This window comes from Mesoplodon densirostris, chromosome 11 (genome assembly GCF_025265405.1).
Source record: "Mesoplodon densirostris isolate mMesDen1 chromosome 11, mMesDen1 primary haplotype, whole genome shotgun sequence".
NCBI classification, from domain to species: Eukaryota; Metazoa; Chordata; class Mammalia; order Artiodactyla; family Ziphiidae; genus Mesoplodon; species Mesoplodon densirostris.
Window position 1 is genome coordinate 49,310,750 of NC_082671.1, and position 21,912 is coordinate 49,332,661.

Consider the following 21,912-nt stretch of genomic DNA (forward strand, 5'->3'; position numbering starts at 1 on the left):
AATTTTAGGGGTTACTTTTGGGTCAGCATAGCTTAGTTGTCAGTCAGTGATTAGTCAATCATTAATTAATCCAGATTGATCCAGTAAGGCTTCTACTCTTTGCTAATGGATCTGTGTATGGGTTAAAGTAGTATTGTTAAAGAATTGCTTTGCTCTAGATCAAATCAACCCCCTCAGGCAGTAGAGCTGTCAGTCCTCACAGGCTGCCTCACTCTGGTAGAACTCAGGCCATAGGGCTAGGGAGTTGGAGATGGAAGCAGCTCCAGGCTAAAACATCATAGCAAATTTTTCTTGAATAAATTCTTCTCAATTTGTTGTATGCCTTTGGTCAGTTTCCAACGTCCTAAAATGATTGTTTCTGGCAGTTTTCCTCAGTTTTTTCATTGCCTTTTTAGGAAAAATTTGCTGAGTTTCTCATTCAGCCATTTTGGAAATCCCTTCAAATGTTTGCCTTCTATTCTTCTGTGATCCTTTTGAAAGAACCAAGGTTAGCTTCAACTCAGAAAAGGGAGAAAAGAAAGATAGGAACCCAAGAAAGCAAATGGAAAGCACCAAGCATAATCAAAATCAAAGGAAAGTTCTGGTTTACCTTATGTCTAATCTCAAAATTGTAATAGAAAGGAAGTTGAGGTCACAGCTGAGTTCTTCTCCTAAACTCTGGACGAAGAACTTCTAGATGATTGTGGGAAAAGAGTCATTCTTTTGAAAATAATGCTGTTTATTTTGGGGCCAAACTTTCCTGATGAAACTTTATCCTATATCTGTCTGTTAATTTAGGCTAAATTCCTTAGGCTTAAACATAGAGCACAGCACAAAAGAAGAAATGCAATCTCATTATTTTATTCATTTATTTATTTATTTCTTCTAGCATCTAGAGGTCCTCTATGGAAATCTTGGAAAGAAAGAGTTATAAAGCAACCTGCAACAGCTCATGCTTTAAGACCAGATCAGATGATTAGTGATCAATTTGAAACAAATACAAAGGTTTCAGAAATCCAAGATATGCTAGAGGAACTCATAGGTACTGCAGTGTTCAATAAATTGGAAAAAAATGCTATTAAATATATATCATCAACAATAGTAAACCTTTCTAAAGCTTTGAGTACACTAAATGATGAAGTGAAAGTTATTAATCTCCAAAGTGCCAGTATGTATACAAATGAGACAAGTGAAAGAGAAAAAGAGATTTCCCTGAAGATAATACAAGATCTCAGTAAAAAAAATGAAATGCTTCAGCAGAAACTTCAAGAAGCAGAAGAAAAATATGAACACCTTATTCAATCCAAAGGCGTAGAACATGAAGCATTGCCCACATCAACACTGAGAGTGTTACCTGAGCTTTCTACACAATTAGCCATTAACCAAGCTGAAACAGAAGACAGTATAGATAAAATTTTGGCCAAAGAATTTGAAATCGTTGTAGATGAGGCCCCCCCAAAAGGGACCAAAGCCTTGGGGATCAAATGGGACACATCTCCTTTATATACAGCCCAAAGTGAGACGATTTCAGATATAACTGACCAGCAATACTCTTTACCTGAAAAAAAACAGAAAAAGTCTTCTGAAGAGATCAGTGAAGATATCATAACAGATAAGATATCAGTGAAGAAAGGCGGTGCCTTTCAGAAAGATGGGACTGATCAGTACCAATCACAGAAAGGAAAGCGCACAAAAGGCCCATATGTGCAGGAGATCTCTGAACCAAATGTGAATGATGATAAAGGTAAACAGAAAGTCGCAGGGACCAAACTTGATCACCACTTTGAAATACAAGCACTAGAAAAGAAGAGAAAAGAAATAAAATTCTTTTCTGAAGACAAATCAAAGTCACTCACTGAATCAAAAAGTCAACATTTGCCTTCTGATTTCCCTTCTGACACAAAGAGCCAAGGTGGCAAAAGTGGAACAAGTAGTATAAGGGAAAGACTCAGGAAAGCCAAACCTGAATATTCACATAGCAAAAGTCAAATTTCTTCAGAGAATAAAGAGGAACTCATCACTGAGTCAATGGACAAAGAAGGCAGAAGTGAGATGAGTAGCCAAGCAGAGCCATCCAGGTTGAGCCAACTTGATTATTCCCCTGAGAAAATGAAAATGAAAGGAAAGAAACACCAAATCTCTCCAGGAACCATTATAAACAAAGAAGAAAAAACTGAAGAGAAGGATATGTCAGTCTTCGCCAAGAAAGTCAAGTCTCTTGAACTTGTTAAATCACAATCTAGGATAACTAAAGAGACTTCAGGAATTCCAGATGGCAAAAGAGAACAGAGTAACCTAGAAGAATTTCAGAAAGCCATAGTGTCATTCCTAAAAGAGAAAATTGATAACATAGGAAAGCCTTTGGATAAAAAGACTAGGTCAAAAGAAGAGTTAATATTAAAAAGAGCAGAAGTTGAAAAATTAGGAATCATAAAGGCAAAAATTGAGGAATATTTCCAAAAAGTGGCTGAAACTGTGATAAAAATCTTGAGAAAATACAAAGATATAAAAAATGCAGGACAAATTGGAGAGAAACCTATGAAACGAAAAAAGGTGGTCTCATTTATGCCAGAACTGCATTTTCAGAAGCAGATTAGTGCAAAGTTGGAAATTAGCACCTTACTTTCACAGGAGAGCCTTGACCCACTAACTGACAATTTAATACAAATGATCTTGGCTGAAATAGAAAGTGAAAGGGATGCTCCTGTAGCCTCAACAGTAGGGAAAGACCATAAGGAGAAGGAAAAACAAAGGCTAGAAGAAAGGAGCTATGAGATGATAAATAAGAATTTGGAAAAGGAAGAGGCATGGTTCCCAATGAAGGAGGGAAGGCGAGGGCAACAGAAGCAGAAACAGTGGCAGGAAGAAGAGGTGTGGAAGGGACAACAAAAACAGAGGATGCAAAGGCAGATTGAGCCAGATGAGAAGCAAAACAAAAGGGAAGAGGAGAAAGAAGGGCATCAGAAGTCAAAGCAGCAGCAGCTGGAAGCATGGAAGCAAAAAATGAAAGAACAAGGAGTGCCCTTGAAGAAGGAGAAAGGACAGCAGATTATGCAGGTTCTGAAGGCAGTGAGATATCTGGAGCAACAAAGCAGTTGGGAGAGAGAGAAGGAGAAGCAGAAGCCAAGGAGAAAGGTAGAGGACCATGAAAGGCAGAGGCAGAAAACAGCAAAGGAGATGAAAACTTTTGAACAACCAGAACAGGTGCTCAGTCACACTCCAGTGACACTGTCTTCCAGGTGGCAGAGCACACGAAAAGAGGCATTGCAGTTACACCAAAGAAGAGAGTTAATGGGAATCTTAAGAAATTAGAGAATCTGGCTGATGGAAAGCACCCCATACCAATCATTCCTCCCATCTCTACACAATCTTCCTCACCAGGAGCCTTTTCTATTTCTGGACAGTCTCCCACAGTGTCCATTACTCTTACCCCTCAGCAGGCCCAGGCAATAGAAATTGACTTCACCCCTGAAGAGGCCAAGGCACTGGGAATCACTCCCACCTCTCATCGGGTTCAGGAATTGGGGGAAACCCCTACTCCTAAGATGTCTCAGGGTTTGGGAGCAGTCCACACACCTGAGCAGGCCCATACACTGAGGGTCACTCTTACCCCTCAGCAGGCCCAGATACTGGGGATCATTCTCACCCCTGAGCAGGTCCAGGCCCTGGGGATCCCTGTCATCCCTGAGCAGGCCCAGGCACTGGGGGTCACTCTCACCCCTCAACAGGCCCAGGCACTGGGGATCCATGTCACCCCTCAGCAGACCCAGGACTTGGGGGCCCCTTTCACTTTAGGACAGGCTCAAGCATTGGGGGTTTCTCTCTCTCCAGAACAGTTTGAGGAATTAGGAGTTCCTCCCACCTCAGATAACAACTATACCTTAGAATCTCCCCACATCCCAGAACAAATCCAACCTTTGGGAGCCCCTTTCACCCCAGGACAGGCCCAGTCCATGGGTATTACTCTCGGGTCTGAGCAGGACCTAAAATTAGGAGCTCTTCTCATTAATGAGCAGTCCTTACCGCCCAGGGCTGGTCCTCCTTCAGGACATACCCTGGAAGTTGGGATCTTTTCCATTATTCATAAATCTATCACAACACGTGCTCCTCACATTCCTAAGCAGTCCCCAGTATCATCTGCTCCTGTTGCTGAGAAGTCCCCTATATTCTACTCCTTTGCAGATATCAAGGTCTCCTCTTACACAAGTCCCCTCTGTCCCTGGGAAATCCTTGGGAATGAGGATTCCTTCAGAACCCAGGAGGCTCCTGGCACCACAGACTTTTCCTTCCTCTAGAAGACCCCAGTTTCTAAGGGTCAATCCACCTCTGTTCGGTTCCCAGCTCCAGTCCCCAGCCCAATATCTGGGCCCTCTCCCACTCCAGGGCAGCCCCTTGCACCAGGCCTTTCTTAGTTCTAGGCAATTCTTCATATCTAGGGACATTGTGACTCCCCAGTTGCCTCTGATATCGAAGCCCCTTCTTGACCCCAGACAGCCCCTTATATCTGGAGTCCCAGCCACCTCTGCACAGATTCCCAGTATCTGGGCTCCTTTCTCTCCTGGGAAGTGCTTGGTTCCTGGGACCTCTTCCACCCCTGAGGAACTATTGGAATCTGGACCCTTAACCCTCTCTGGGCAGCCTCAGGCATTCCAGACCTCTGCCATCCATGAGCAATCTCCCTATCTACAAGCCCCTTCTACCCTTAGGCAGCATCTGTCACCATGGACCCTTCCTGGGCAAGCTTCCCCACTACAGATCCCTCCCACCCCTGGGCATCCCTCTACACTATGGGCTCCCTCAACCCCTGGAAAGCCCCAGAAAAATTTGTCCTCTCCTGTCTCTAAGAAAAGTAAGGAAAGATTGTCAATTATTTCTTCTCTGAAACCTAAATCAGCAATGGTCCATCCCAGTGCTCCAAGTTTCAAGGTACCTCAAGCCCCTTTCACCACTAAGAAGTTCCAAATATCAGAGGTCTCTGACACTTATGAAGAAATCCAGAGACCCCGAGATCCTTTTGCTATGGAACAATTTAGAACATTTAAGTCCTATCTCACTGATTACAGGACACCAGTATCCCAAACCCCTTACATTGATGAGGGGGCCCTTCCTACTCTCATTAAGCCTGTAATATCACTACCTTCTCTTACTACTCAACTACCCAAAACATCACAGAGCTCACCTTCTGAATGGGACCAGAAATCCCGATTTCCCCCTATAGATAAGCCCTGGATACTGACTTCACTTTCAGGTACCAAGAAACCCAAGATGATGGTGCCCACTTCCTAATCCCCAAGAGCTCAAAGACAGAACTATTTTGTTGATGTGGAGGCTCAGCAGAAGAACCTGATTCTCTTAAATCAGGCGACAAAAGCTTTACAACCGGGGCACGAACCCGTGTCCGCTGCATCGGCAGGCGGACTCTCAACCACTGTGCCACCAGGGAAGCCCACCCTGGCTTTTTAAAATTGCAAATATCAGTCTGCCATCCTTGGACTTTGTGTTTGAGGTTACCAACTTACTATTTGGGGGATTTAAAAAAAGTTATCTTTGGACTTCCCTGGTGGAACAGTGGTTGAGAGTCCACCTGCCGATGCAGGGAACACGGGTTCATGCCCCGGTCCGGGAAGATCCCACATGCCGCGGAGCGCCTGGGCCCGTGAGCCATGGCCGCTGAGTCTGCGCGTCCGGAGCCTGTGCTCTGCAACGGGAGAGGCCACAACAGTGAGAGGCCCGCGTACCGAAAAAAAAAAAAAAAAAAAAAAGTTATTTTTTATTGTAGAATTTTTCCCCCTTTTTTAATAGTTAATTTACGATATTGTGTTAGCTTATATGGAGAATTTTTTTAACCTAAAATTACAAGATGCCAAACTAAGACCTATGATAGAAAAAGCTATCATTAATTATAGGAACATTCTATGTAATTTATTCAACAAATATTTGTTGAATGTGTACTTTGTGGCAGGCCTTGTTCTAGGTGCCAGGGATACAGTAGTGAATAAAACAAAGTACCCTGTTCTCACGAAATTTACATTTTTGAGGATTGAATTCATTTGAAAACTAAGCACTGGAACAACAAGGTGCAAAAGAAAGACATCCAGTATATAGGCAGAAATTTTCATTTCAAAGCTTATCTTAGAATTGTTGAAAAATATTCTGCTCTATAGCTGTCTTTAGTTTTCTCTTTCCAGAATGAATATTCCTAGCCCTTTAAATCTGTTTTTACGTGTTTTTAAACACTTTCATCCACTTGAGAACTTTAAATAACATGTTTCTGGTCATTCTCCAGTTCCCTTATGTCTTTTTTCCTTTGTTATATTTAAATTAAAATAAATAAGTTGCACATTCACCTGGTACAATATATTTTTCTTTTGATACGATATTTTAAAAATATAAATGGTAGAGTGAAAAGCCTCCTTAATAGTCCTATTCTTGGCCATTAGGCCCCTCCCCTAGGGCTACTAATGTATTCCACCCAGAAATATTTTCTGCATATGCAGAAAAGTATATATGCTCTTTTATCCCTCTCTTTATAAATTTTTTAAATTTTATAAAATTTTATAAATTTTATAAATTTTAAAGTTACAATGTTTGATTTTTTTATAACAAGTTAGAATTTAGGTATTAATATATAAAGAGGCTACTCATCCATTTTATAGTTTCATAGTATTCCAAAGTCTAGATTTACCAGAATTTACTTAACCTCTGATGAACATTTATGTTGTTTTCAATATTTTGCATTATAAAAAATGTATTTCAATTAACAATCTTGTATATACATATGTATTCATATATGTTCATTCCTAGAAGTAGAATTTCTAGATGAAGGGTAAGCATTTTGTAATTGTGATAGATTTTTGTCAAATTGTTCTCCAAAGAGGTTGTAACAATTTATACACTGGTCAGCATTATAAAAGAGTACTTCCCCACATCAGTTAGCATCAGTTATCAGTTAGCATTGATACTAACATGAAATAGTATCAATTTTTTGGTTCATTGCCAATGTAATAGATAAAATATGGCATTTCAATGCTTTAATTTGCATTACTTTTATTATCGGTTGAGGTTAAGCATCTTTTCATAGACTTAAGAGCCATCTGTATTTTATTTTCTGTGAAGATTCTATTCAATACTTTGCCCATTTTTCAACTGGGTTGTCAAGTTGCTTTTTTTTTTTTTTTTTTTTTAATTTTTTTTTTTTTTTTTTTGCAGTATGCGGGCCTCTCACTGTTGTGGCCTCCCCCGTTGCGGAGCACAGGCTCCGGACGCGCAGGCTCCGGACGCGCAGGCTCAGCGGCCATGGCCCACGGGCCCAGCCGCCCCGCGGCATATGGGATCCTCCCAGACCGGGGCACGAACCCGTATCCCCTGCATCGGCAGGCGGACTCTCAACCACTTGCGCCACCAGGGAGGCCCTCAAGTTGCTTTTTTAATTGATTCGTGGGGTCTGTTCAAATATTTGGAAAATTAGTCCCTTGTCTGTGATATAAATTGCTAAATTTCCCCCACTTGTGTTTTGACTCTGCTTTTGGTGGGTTCTGCTTTCTAAAAAAATTTTGATTTTTATGTGTTTATATCATTTTCTTATTTAAATATTAATTTATTTATTTTGGATGCACTGGGTCTTAGTTGCGGCATGTGGACTTCTTAGTTGTGGTATGCGGACTCTTAGTTGTGGCATGTATGCGGGATCTAGTTCCCTGACCAGGGATCGAAACCAAGCCTCTTGCACTGGGAACTTGGAGTCTTACCCACTGGACCACCATGGAAATCCCTATATCAATATTTGCAATAATGCTTTGTACCATATTTAGAAAGGCCCTCTCCACTATGAGAAATATAAAAAAATTATTTCTAGGTTGCTTTTAGTACTTTTATGGTTGGTTATTAGTTTTTTGTTTGTTTTACATTTAAGTCTTCGATTCTAAGCTTTCTGTTGTGAGATATAGGTGTGATGTTTTTCACTCCCCCACATGGCTGCACAGTTGCCCCATCACTATTTACAAAATAATCTACCTTTTCCCCCACTGATTTGAATGTAGCTTCGTCATAAATTGTTGTATCATTTAAGTCCATAACTGGATTTTCTATTATTTTTTACTGATTGCATATAGATGAGTTACTTCTATTCTCTGTTATTTATTGTAGTTTTATTTTTATGATGCTGAATCTTCGTGGTAGTTAGTACTATTTGCCAGTACTTGTCAATGAGATGTGAGCAGAATTAATGTGTATCATTTCTGTCCTAAGCTTATCATTGTCAGTTTGAGATCCTCTAGAGTCTCCTTTTCCTCTGGTATGATAACTTATAGTGTTCAAGGTGATGACTGTTCTGTTAGCCTGTGTTCCTGAGAGTAAAGAATGAAGCTCGTTCCCTGCAAAGCTATGATGGATTTGTAGTATGAGCAAAAGGTAAACTTTTGTTTACAAACAGCAAAACCCAGTTAATCTTTACTAATATAGTCTTCCTATTCAAGAAAATGATATACCTTTGTTTTTGTTCAGGTCGTGTGTGTGTGCGTGTGCACGTGTGTGTGTGTGTGTGCGTGTGTCCTGTTGGAGCATTCTAAAGTTTTCATCTAGCTCTTACATATTCTGCCATATGTGTATATCTTGCTAGTTTTTATTTTTGTTGTTACTAGTGTAAATGGACTCTCTTCTTCTATGATACCTTCTAACTGGTTGTTATTTGTATAAATGAAGGCTAGATTTTTCTATATCAATTTTGTATGCAGCCATCTTACTGTATTCAAAAGCATGATAGTTTTTCAGTTGATATTCTTGAGTTTTCCAATTACATAATCATATCACCTGCAAATAATATTTTTCTACATCTAGAATTTCCAACTTTTAAACATCTCATTTCTGTCCCTGTCTACCTGAATTGATTAGTACCTTTAGAACTATATCAAAAAATATTGGTGATGTGGCCACAAGGCCATCTTTGTTCATTTGACTCGCCTTGAGTAACAGCTAGTAGTGCCCTTCCATGGTCCCATGTTATTTTTTTCTAGGAAAAACTCACCTTCAAGAACATTTAAAAGGATTGTTTATATTTATATTCTCCTTTCTGAAAAAGTTACAAAACAACTTTAACCTTAGTCAATTTCATTTTGAGGGGGGTTATCTTCCCCATTCCTTTGTGACTCAGAATGCCAAAATGTAAGTCCTTTCATTGCTAATTATTATAGTGGTGATAGTGGACATCTTTCTAGTATATGTCATTAAAAAATGCTGGCTTTGGGGTTGAAATATATTTTATCATATTAAAGAAGTATCCATCAGTTCCTGTTTTGTTATTTTTTTTAAATCAAGAGAGGATGTTGAATTTTGTTAAATTTATTAAATCACATTTTGTTAAATGTGATTTCAGCACTTCATTTTCATGGTTATTAGAGAACATATTTTCTCCTCAGATCTATTAATATGATTAATTATTTAAAACCATCATCGCATCCCTGGAATTTGTCCTTGTTGTGCCTTTCTTTGAATGTGTTACATTTGCTAATATTTTATTTAGGATTTTACTTTGCATTGATATTCATTAGTAAGTTTGGTGGTTTACTTCTTTTGGTGCTATCTTTGTCAAATTTTGGTATAATTTTAAGTTTATATCATTTAAAAAATGTGAAAGCTTATTTATTTTCTATGCTCTGGAACAGTTTAATGATAAAATCAGCTATTCTTTGAAAGTTTGGTAGATTTCACCTATGATATTATATGGGCTTGGTACTTTTGGGGGGGAATTCTATGACAACTTCCTTAATTTTTATATGGCAATTACGTTTGTTTAGTTTTAGTGAAGATTTTGAAGATCTAAGTGATATGATGTTTTAGTAAAATCATTTAAAAATTGAAATATGGGCTTCCCTCATGGCACAGTGGTTGAGAGTCCGCCTGCCGAGGCAGGGGACACGGGTTCGTGCCCTGGTCCGGGAAGATCCCACATGCCGCGGAGTGGCTGGGCCCGTGGGCCATGGCCGCTGGGCCTGCGCGTCCGGAGCCTGTGCTCCGCAACGGGAGAGGCCACAACGGTGAGAGGCCCGCATAACGCAAAAAAAAAAAAAAAAAAATGAAATATATAGATCAACATTTCACAACAATATTTAATTTATACACTTATAACTTTAATCCCATCAAGGATCAATTTGTTCATTTTTCAGAAAGCTCTTCTTTAATATTTAATGTTATAATAATCAAATCACCAACAGGTATAACAAGGAATTAAGTATTGACAGATGAAAGATTCCATAATAAAAATGGCTGAGTCAAGAAGATTCTAACATTATATGGGAGAGAAAACATAAAGTATAATAATATAAACTATTTTTGAATAAAGAAAGTTTTGTAGAACCTCTGTAAGTAAAGATTCCATGTTTAAATGCTAAAATACAGTTTTAGAGTTGTATTACCACATGATCAGTGTAATATACCTGAAAAGCAATGATGGAAAGAATGTAAAATTACACCAGATGCTGATAATGAAACATTTCATTTCCATATATATTGAAGAAAGTTCTTAAAGATACTAAATGTTGTGGTGACTAAATAGGATTTAACTTATCATTTAATTCATCAACATTTAAAATATCCACTACAAGCCAGGGGCTGGGTTAGGCCCAGGGGGTAGAGGTGGAAGGATACAAAAATGGATAAGCCATATCCCTGCCTTGAAGGCACTCAAAGTCTACTAAGAGACAGTCATACAAACAGATGAGTATATAGTATGATGTGGAAAGAATGTATCAGCTACTCTATACAAGAGGACTGAGGAGAGGGGAGAGTTAGGTAAAGCTTCTAGGAGTCCAGACCTTTGAACTCTGTCTCAAAGAACTAGTAAAAGTCAGTAAGGCAGCAAAGGTAGAGAGTCTAGCAGGACAAAGAAAGGAAGAAAGAAGCAAAGTTGTGTGTGTGTGTGTGTGTGTGTGTGTGTGTCGGTGGAAACCAGTAACTGTTTTGGGGCACAATGAACCATATCCATATAAGATGGCGAATTTAAATGATAAATGTTTTGTGTGTTCTGACTGCTTCACCAATCGGCCGTTCCCCCATCTCTCTCCCTCTCCTTGGGCTTCCCTATCCCCTGAGACACACAACAATATTGAAGTTAGGCCAATTAATAACCCTACAATAGCCTCTAAGTGTTAAAGTGGAAGGAAGAGTCTCATGTCTCTCACTTTATCACTTTAAGTCAAAAGCTAGGTATGAATGAGCTTAGTAAGGAAGGCATGTTGAAAGCTGAGAAAGGCTGAAAGCTAGGCCTTTTACACAGTTAGCTAAGCTGTGAATGCAAAGGAAAAGTTCTTGAAGGAAATTGAAAGTGCTACTCTAGTGAACACATGAATGATAAGAAAGACAAACAGCCTTATTGCTGATGTGGAGAAAGTTTTAGTGGTCTGGATAGAAGATCAAACCAGCCACGACATTCCCTTAATTGAAAGCCTAATCCAGAGCAAGGCCCTAAGTCTCTTCTATTCTATGAAGGCTGAGAGAGGTGAGAAAGCTGCAGAAGAAAAGTCTGAAGCTAGCACAGGTTGATTTATGAGGTTTAAGGAAAGAAGCCTCTTCATAACATCAAAGTGCAAGGTGAAGCAGCAAGTGCTAATGTAGAAGCTGGAGCAAGTTATCCAGATCTAGCTAAAATAAGTAATGCAGGTGGCTATATTAAAAAACAGATTTTTAATGTATACAAAACAGCCTTACATTGGAAGAAGATGCCATCTAGGACTTTCATAGCTAGAGAGGATTAGTCAATGCCTGGCTTCAAGGCTTCAGAGCTTTGAAGGACAGGCTGACTCTCTTGTTAGGGGCTAATGCAGCTGGTGACTTTAAGTTGAAGCCAGTGCTCATTAACCATGCTAAATTAAAATGCTAAATCTACTCTGCTATCAATGGAACAACAAAGCTTAGATGACAGCACAACTATTAACAACATGGTTTACTAAATATTTTAGGCCTACTATTGAGACCTACTGCTCAGAAAAAAAAGATTCCTTTCAAAATATTACTGCTGGGCTTCCCTGGTGGCGCAGTGGTTGAGAGTCCGCCTGCCGATGCAGGGGACACAGGTTCGTGCCCCGGTCCGGGAAGATCCCACATGCCGCAGAGCAGCTGGGCCCGTAAACCATGGCCGCTGAGCCTGCGTGCCCAGAGCCTGTGCTCCGCAATGGGAGAGGCCACAACACTGAGAGGCCCACGTACCGCAAAAAAAAAAAAAAAAAAAAAAAAAAAAAAAAAAAATATATATATATATATATATATATATATACATATATATATATATTACTGCTCATTGACAATGCACCTGGTCACCCAAGAGCTCTAATGGAGATGCTCCATTAATCTTAATCTCCATTAAGATTCACGTTGTTTTCATGCCTGCTAACACAGCTTCCACTCTGCAGCCCATGGATCAAGGAGTGATTTCAACTTTCAAGTCTTATTATTTAAGAAATAGATTTCATAAGGTTATACGGTAGCTGCCATAGATAATGGATCTGGGGAAAGTCAATTAAAAACCTTCTGGAAAGTATTCACCATTCTAGATGCCATTAAGATCATTCATGATTCATGGAAAGAAGGCAAAATACCAACGTGAACAGGAGTTTAGAAGAAATTGATTCCAACCTTCATGGATAACTGAGCAGCTCAAGACTTCAGTGTAAGAAGTAACTGCAGATGTGGTGGAAACAGCAAGAGAGCTAGAATTAGAAGTAGAGCCTGAAGATGGGACTGAATTGCTACCATCTCATGATGAAACCTGAATAGATGAGGAGTTGCTTCTTATGGAAGAGCAAAGAAAGTGGTTTCTTGAGATAGATTCTTCTGATGAAGACGCTGGGAAGACTGTTGAAATGACAACAAAGGATTTAGAATATTACATAAACTTAGCTGTTAAAGCAGTGGCAGGGTTTGAGAGGACTGACTCCAATTTTAAAAGAAGTTCTACCATGGATAAAATGTTATCAATCAAACAAACAAAAAGTGCTATCAAACAGCTTTGCAGGCTACAGAGATATCATTCGTAAAAGGACAAGTCAATGGATGTGGCAAACTTCATTGTTGTCTTTTTTTAAGAAATTGCCAAAGCCACCCAAACCTTCAGCAACCACCACCTGATCAGTCAGCAGCCATCAGCACTGAGGCAAGATTCTCTACCGGCTCAGATGACTGTTAGAATTTTTTAGCAATAAAGTATTTTTATTTATTTATTTTTTAATTTTTAAAAATTGATATATAGTTAATTTACAATGTTGTGTTCGTTGCAAAGTGATTCAGTTATACATATATACATATAAGTATATATACATATATATTCTTTTTCAGATTCTTTTCCATTATAGTTATTACAAGATACTGAGTATAGTTTCCTGTGCTATACAGCAGGTCCTTGTTGTTTACCTATTTTATATATAGTAGTGTGTATATGTTAATCCCAAACTCCTAATTCATCTCCCCCACCCCCTGGTAACCACTTTGGTAACCATAAGTTTGTTTTCTATGTCTATGAGTCTATTTCTGCTTTGTAAATAAGTTTTTTGGCCATGCCATGTGGCTTGCAGGATCTTAGTTCAACCAGGGATCGAACCCATGTCCCCTGCAGTGTAAGCAGGGAAGCATGAAGTCCTAACCACTGGACCGCCAGGGAATTCCCTGTACCATTTTTTCAGATGCCACATATCAGTGATATCATATGATATTTGTCTTTCTCTCTCTGACTTACTTCACTTAATATGATAAAATTTGGGTCCATCCATATGCTGCAAATGGCATTATTTCATTCTTTTTATGGCTGAGTAATATTCCATTGTATATATATATACCACATCTTTATCCATTCATCTGTTGATGGACTTTTAGGTTGCTTCCATGTCTTGGCTATGGTAAATAGTGCTGCTATGAACATTGGGGTGCATGTATAATGCTGAGGAGAATTGATGACTATCAAAAAAAGGTGATGCAGATCTGCACAGAGAAGCAGAAGTCGCTACCGCAGAAACTGAATCAGTGCCTGAGGAAAATGATGTACTTATTCAGCCAGGTAATCTGTTTTCTTTTCCCTCTCCCCAGTGTGTTGTAAGAAAAGTGAAAGTGGCAGGCTTTGAAAATAAGTTACCTGGAGATACCATAACATACTACAAATTTCATGGCTTAAAACAACAGAAATGTATTCTCTTACAGTTCTCGAGGCCAGTTCGAGAAATCAAGGTGTTGGCAGGGTTGGTTCCTTCTGGAGGCTCTGAGGGAGAAAGTTGTTCCAAGTCTCTCTTTGAGATTCTGGTAGCAATAGACAATCCTTGGCATTCCTTGGCTTGTAGCTGCATAACTCCAATCTCTGCCTCTGTCTTTCCCATGGCCTTCTTCCTAGTGTGTTTTGTGTTCTCCTCTTACAAAGCCATGTGTCATTGCATTTAGGACCCATCTGGTTAAACCAGGATGACCTCATCTTGAGATCCTTAACTACATCTGTAAAGACCCTTTTTCCAAATAAGGCCACATTCACATGTTCTGAGTGAACATATCTACTGGGGAGTTCACCATTCAATCCACTACACTGTGACTTCAGTGAAACTCCTAAATTGACAACTGGAATACTGGCTGGACTCTCTAGATGAGAAAAGATTAGAATAGGAGAGACTTCCAGAAATGCTCAACTCCTTCCTAGTCAATCCACATCTACCAGCCTCTAGATATGAAATCTCTTGAGGTCACTGCTCTCCAGCTGATTCTTGGTGGTTACATTCCTCAAAACTATCAGAAAGCAAGTTTTAATATGCATTTACAAAAAAAGGAGATAAGGGTTTACTTAACTTGCTTACATAGCACCAGGCACAGAAGATCCTGCTAAACTCTGACATCCACCCAATTATGTCTCAGAGCCCTCTCTGAGATGACCATCAGTATGCTTTTGGAAGTGATACTTTCCAAAAGTTATAGAGCTGAGATTAGAGTTCTTTGCTCTGGGATTATATGCTCCCATTATTTTCTCCAGCATGGAGTTCTAGGAATATTTATATTTATACATCATTTTCTTTTACTAAAGTAATTAATTTACAAGATTAGTTTACTTGCTACTCTAGAAGGTACAGAGAGACTTCTCATTATAGACATATTGTGAATTTTCCAGAAGTTACTTTTTCTTTTCTTTTTTTTTTTTGGCCATGCCACGCGGCTTGCAGGATCTCAGTTCCCCGACCAAGGATTGAATCCAGGCCACAGCAGTGAAAGCCTGGAATCCTAACCACTAGGCCATCAGGGAACTCCCCAGAAGTTACATTTTATTTTATTTATTTTGGCTGCACCAGGTCTTAGTTGCGGCATGCATGCGGAATCCCATTCCCCAACCAGGGATTGAACCTGAGCCCCCTGAACTGGGAGCAACGAGCCTTACCCACTGGACTACCAAGGAAGTCCCTAGAAGTACATTTTAAACATTAAAACTCTCTGACCTCAAAAATTGGATATTTTTGACAGTTCTGGGTTTGGAAAATATGACCAATGTAAATGGAGTAAAGCAAGATGAATTGGCAGTGTCATGAACTATCCAACAGGAATTACAATGTCTAGGGCATTTCAGAGGATTAATAAGGGTCTGGGGTCAGGAAAGGCAGAATCTAGATGATGAGGTGGGTATCAAGGCATCAAGAAGGGAGGGGAAAAAGCAAAAAGGAAGAAAAGGGCAGAAATGAATAAATATTTACACTGAATCAGAGTGGTGGTCAAGAGGTTGGTTCTGCTACCAGATTGGGTTCAAATCAGCTTCACCACATACTAGCTAAGAGACCTTGGGCGAGCCACTTAACTTTTCTGAGCTTCAAATCCCCATATGTAAGAAGACAAGGATAATAATAGCACCTATCTCTTAAGGTAGCAAATATCAAATAAATTAATACATAGAAAGCACCTGACAGTCAATGTTAGCTGTCATTATATTTGCACAATGTTTCACAACTGATGAATATATTGTCTTACACAACTCTCCTAAGAACCCTGTGTTTATTATTCTTGTTTTAGAAATGAGAAGAAAGAAGTGCAGATAAAATTAGCAACTAGGGCTTCCCTGGTGGCGCAGTGGTTGGGAGTCCGCCTGCCGATGCAGGGGACACGGGTTCGTGCCCCTATCCCGGAGGATCCCACGTGCCGCGGAGCGGCTGGGCCCGCGAGCCATGGCCGCGGAGCCTGTGCTCCGCAACGGGAGAGGCCACAGCAGTGAGAGGCCCGCGTACAGCAAAAAAAAAAAAAAAAAAATTAGCAACTAACCCGATGTCACAAAGCTAGGAAATGAGAGGACTAAAACTAGAACTTAATGCAGGACCACAGTTTTTATATATCACAGTTGCCAACACTGAAATTGTGTGTTGGAGGCAGGCAGAGGTTGAGGAGTGGCAGGAGGAAGGGAGAAAGGGCATGGAGAAAGAGAATTCCTTTTCCAAGGAAAAGGAAGTGTCATAGTTTAGCTAAGGCCAGCTAGGAAGACCTTCCTAAAGACTTTGGCCCTTTCTTTTCATGATTTCCTTTTTCTGATTTATTTATGATTAGCTTCAAGAGATATATAAATTGAACCTAAATCAACCTATCCCTTTGATCATCAAAAAGAAGCAAATATCTGCCTCTACCAAATTTGTTCAACTGCCAATCCTAAAAGAAGAGGACAAAAAGTATGACATATTCAATAAGTACAGGTATGTGGTAGGAAAGACTGACATTAAACTTTCTTTCGATAGTATCTGGGACCTCATGCTTTTTTTCCCCCTGCCCCAGAGCTTCCCCTTCTCCACAGTTATGATGTGGTTCATAACTGTTATTAATTTTCTTAGTTAATTTAGCAAAAGGCTTATTTCTACTTAAATATCTAATAACTAATTTTGAGTTCCTTAAAAAAAATGAAGTTGATTCTTCCTTACAAAGAAACACATTATTTTAATACACACAGTGAAGAAACTTAGAAGCATTACTTGTTTTGTTTTTTTTTAAGAAGGTAGGAACTTTGGGAAGGAAGGGGAAAAGACTGCTGTGGGGGAAACATAGCCTGCATATGGAGTGTATACTCCATGAAGCTAAGAAAGTCGTTTTAAAACGTATTAGGTGAAGTCATGGAAATGCAACTTTCAGGGGGAAAAATGTTATTTCTGCAAATTCTGCTGTTTTAATCCTTCTGTCAGTCAAAGTGGGCATAGCTAATGTTCCTTGGTGCCAGGGGGGCTTTATAGGACACGGTGGTGGTGAAGAGAAGGGGCAAGAATAGGAATTATATCTTTTGAATGGCTATGGAGTTCAGGAGTGTTTGACGCTTCCAAGTGGTGCTTGCTCTCTGATTCTCTAGACAAGAAGACCAAATGGAAGCCATCTGGAATGCTGATTTATCCACTTCAAGTTACCCAATAACAGAGAAGACGTCAATGTATTCACTCTGGGCCCAGCTGGGTGGGTACCCAGATATTCCTATGCTGCTCCAGTTAGATGTTCACTCTACGTTCAGAAGATCTCTTAAATGCATTAAATCAAAGTAAGTTAAGGACTGGGAGGGAGCACTCTGGTAATTGGGCCTTTGGTCACATACCTTTTGTTTCCCTAACTTGATTTTCTCTTACAGCACCAGGGAGTTGCCAAAAGTAGTTTTTTGGTGTGAGGTCAGACTCACACCAGCCATAAAATAGTACAGGTAAATTCAACATTAGTCTTTTTTTTTTTTTTTTTTTTTCCTTTTTGCGGTATGCGGGCCTCTCACTGTTGTGGCCTCTCCCATTGCGGAGCACAGGCTCCGGACGCGCAGGCCCAGCGGCCATGGCTCACGGGCCCAGCCGCTCCGCGGCATATGGGATCCTCCCAGATCGGGGCACGAACCCGTATCCCCTGCATCGGCAGGCGGACTCCCAACCACTGCGCCACCAGGGAGGCCCCAACATTAGTCTTTTAGTGTTTCTCTTCATAGGCCTATAGATGTCACTACTGGAATAATATAAACAAACAAACAGACAAAAAGCAGTTATAATACCATGAAACCTAATTACCATGAAACCTAATCTAACACTAGATAGGTCCACTTTGAATTCCACCCTTAGGGATTTATTACTGGAAGAACCAGAAAGACCGTAGTAGAATGCCTTCGCCCACTTCATGATTCAGTAACATGACCTTAAATGCAGTTGTCATATCTAGGCCAAATTTGAAGTAAATTCAGTGCTTATTTCCCAGGATGCACTGAAGAGACTTGGAGAGAACAGGTAAGGTGGTCATGTAGTTCCACATTTCCAAATTCTGTTAAACCAGATTCTCACTGAAACTATTGGAAACCATTCTAGTGGAAGTGAAGAGTTTTGGAGTCTCCATTACCTCTTTCAAGTAAGAGAATTATTTAATGTTCTAAGCTAAGAATTTAGAAATGGAACTTTTGTAACCTGAAAGAGTTTGTGGGAGCAGTCTGATTTATTCTGGTGAAATCCAAGTCCTGGGGTAAGAAGAAATAGTGTTAACTCATCAATTTGTTTAGGTAGCAGACACCATGAAATAAGACACTTAAAATTCGATAATAAAGTAAAATAATAGCAAAAATATTATATAATGTATACAATATAAAATCATATACCGTGAGCACAAGTGTTCATGAAAAAAAGTAACCAAATCAAATGTAACCATTAAGTTGAATAAGTATGACTCCTAAGTTATAGGTTATAATCAGAAAGCAGCTTTCTTTTTGTCTCCCATTTTCCCTTACATTTTTTGAGTAATTAAATTAATTAACTTAGGTTATTTGGAGAGATAACATTGCTAATTTAATGCCTATAGTGCTTGGGACAAGATGTATAAATTTTTCTTTGAATAATATTTCCTTTATCTCCATTCCACAGCTAGCTTCAACTATTAGATATACTACTGACCTAACTATTCACTTCTTACTCATGCTAAATCCTACGAAGTTAGTGAGACTCTTACTTCCAATTTACTGTTTGGAAGTACTCAGAATCAAGGAGCTTTCCATAGATTTTTTTTTTTTAAGGTATAATGTATATACATTTAACCTCTTTAGGGTACAGTTCTGAGTCTTGACAAGTGCATAGTTATGGCAACCACTGATCTGCTTGCAGTTCCTATAGTTTTCTCTTTTCCAGAATGTCATATAAATGGAAGTATACAGTATGTAATCTTTTGAATCTGGCTTTTTCCACTTGGCATAATTCATGTGATTCATCCATGTTGTTACATGTATCAGTAATTCATTTCCTTTTACTTCCTGGCTAGTATTATTCCACTGTATGGCTATACCATATTACTTTATCCATTCACCAGGTCAAAGACATCTGAGTTGTTTCCAGTTTTTGGCAATTAAACTGCTATAAAAATTCATACACAGGTTTTGGGGTGAATGTAAGTTTTCACTTCTCCTAGAAAAATACCCAAGTGTGGGATTGCTGGGTTGTATGATAAGTGTATATTTACTTTATAAGAAATGGCTAAGGTATTTTCCCAAGTGATTTTACATCCCTTTACATTTATTCAGTGAAGCTAGTTCTTACCCTACCTCTAAATGAAAACCTAGATGGTTCCATGACATTTCTGGTAACTTTTTTTTATATAGTATTTTTTAAAATATTTATTTTATTTATTTATTTTATTCTTGGTTGCATCGCAAATATTTATTCTTAGTTGCGGCAGGTGGGATCTTCGTTGTGGCATGCGGGATCTTTTGCTGGGGCGTGTGGGCTCCAGAGAGCGTGGGCTCTGTAGTTTGCAGGCACACGGCCTCTCTAGTTGAGGCACTCAGGCTCAGTAGTTGTGGTGTGCATGCTCAGTTGCCCCACAGCATGTGGGATCTTAATTCCCTGACCAGGGATCAAACTCGTGTCCCCTGCATTGGAAGATGGATTCTTTACCACTGGACCACCAGGGAAGTCCCCATTTCTGGTAACTTTTTAATAATGTAAGTTTATCTAGTCGGTAATTAAAATATCCAGAACCATGTATAATAAAGCTTTAATTTTGTTTTAAAGTTCTCCTCTCTTCCAGCTTAGACTATTGCAACTTAACAGTCAGGGAAGAAGGACATGAACAGCTTATTTTCTCTTTTGTGGCCTACTGCTTTTGTTCCAACTTTTCCAGCTTGCTAGTATTGGACCTCTTATGGATTACAGTTCTGAGAAGGGAGGAGAGGGAAAGGGAAAGGGAAAGAGAAAGTTCTTACTGACTATCACTGTTGCATTTTCTCACATCATTGCTTCCTGGATGTAACAGATTTTTGAAGATGACTCTTTCATGGGAGTACTTGGTGAGTTCCTTGGTGATCATCATCACTGGAGATCACTCATCTGCAGATTTCTTCTGCATGTTGTCTTCTTTTTGGCCACACCCCACGGCTTGTGGGATCTTAGTTCCCCGACCAGGGATGGAACCCAGGCCCTTGGCAGTGAGAGTGTGGAGTCCTAACCACTGGGCTGCCAGGGAATTCCCTAAAGATTTCTTCATCATGGCAGGTACATTTCTATTTCAACTGGTTGTTTGCATTTGTGATACCCCCAGCTTCTCTCTGCTGAGATGTGTTTGCATATTTAGGCAGTTCTCCTGGACAGAATACATGACAGCCCTATGTCATCTCTCCTGGGTATATATGTATGTGTGGCCCTCATCTAGTCTATAGGAAACACTTGAGCCTTCTTTGTCCAGATAAACTCTGAGGCTGAAGGCCTATCCCAACGCAGCAGCTTTTTCTTTGTTTCTGCCATTAGAGCAGCTAGCCAATCAGTCAGGTATGGTTTTTTTTCAGGTATGGAATCAGGCCCTTGTCTACTGGGCCTCCAAATTGGAGACTTGTGTTAAGTTCTTGGAGTGGAGGAAGGGTAGAAGCATTCTCAAAATCCTCTTCTCCTTGACCATCTCATACCCTCAAAGTGAGTTAAAAGATTAAGAGTTAATTTCTTTGTAAATCCTAGTCTAGCACTTCTCTTTGGAATTTGGTATCCATTGTTAGGGTTGCAGATTCAGCAAATAAAAAGGTAGGGCACCCAGTTAAATTTTAATTTCAGATAAACAGCAAATGATTTAGTATAAGTATGGTCCATGTAATTGTAAAAAATTATTTATTATTTATCTGAAGTTCAAATTTGACTAGGCACCCTGTATTTAATCTGGCAACCCTTCTATTGTGCTTTGCCAAAACTTCCATTTTTACATGATATTAGATACAAAATATGTATTAGGAGTTTGTGAGTTATAGAGTTAGATGTTTGAAAACTTTCAGAGTAGGAGATGCTGAAAACAGTGAAAAACTTTAATAAGACATTATAGGAAATAGAAGAATTGAAGACTTGGATTTTTTTCTATTTTTCACTAAACCTATTTTTAAGACATCTTTAATTAGTAATAATGGGCACTATATGATCTGTTATTATTTGCCATCCTCCCCCTCTTTTTTTCTCCCTAGAATCTCTTCAAGGTCTTTCTCCCTCAAAGAGGATTATATATTTTTTTACTTTGTGGCAATTATAGTCCAAACCAAGAGACTTTTTTCCCTCTGGGTTTGGTTATTTCTACCATCCTTTGGATCTCAGTTTAAACAATCACTCTTTCTTTTTTTTTTTCCTCAACATTTTTTTTTTTTTGCCCATGCCGCAGGGCATGTGGGATCCTAGTTCCCTGACCAGGGATGGAACACCTGCCTCCTGCATTAGAAGCACAGAGTCTTAACCACTGGATCACCAGGGAAGTCCCTAATCTCTTTCCGAGCTGTCTTCTCTGACTCCTGTGTTCTCCCATAGCGTCTTATAATTAATACTATCTTAGCACTTACCATTCTGTATTTAATTGCCTTATTACTTACCTCCCCTGATTTTAGACAATATGTTTTTTTTTAATTAATTAATTTATTTATTTATTTTTGGCTGCGTTGGGTCTTCGTTGCTGCACACCTGCTTTCTCCAGTTGTGGCGAGCAGGGGTTACTCTT

General features: G+C 39.4%; 1 protein-coding gene across 1 annotated transcript in view; it reads left to right on the forward strand.

The window, feature by feature from the left end:
- Positions 1-21,912, forward strand: part of FAM186A (family with sequence similarity 186 member A) — a 100,508-nt gene that overhangs the window by 70,140 nt on the left and 8,456 nt on the right. The window contains 8 exon segments of the mRNA XM_060114187.1: positions 869-3,271; positions 3,274-4,147; positions 4,149-4,270; positions 4,273-4,363; positions 4,470-5,340; positions 13,895-14,017; positions 16,516-16,658; positions 17,300-17,482. Coding sequence (XP_059970170.1) covers positions 869-3,271; positions 3,274-4,147; positions 4,149-4,270; positions 4,273-4,363; positions 4,470-5,340; positions 13,895-14,017; positions 16,516-16,658; positions 17,300-17,482 — 4,810 coding nt within the window.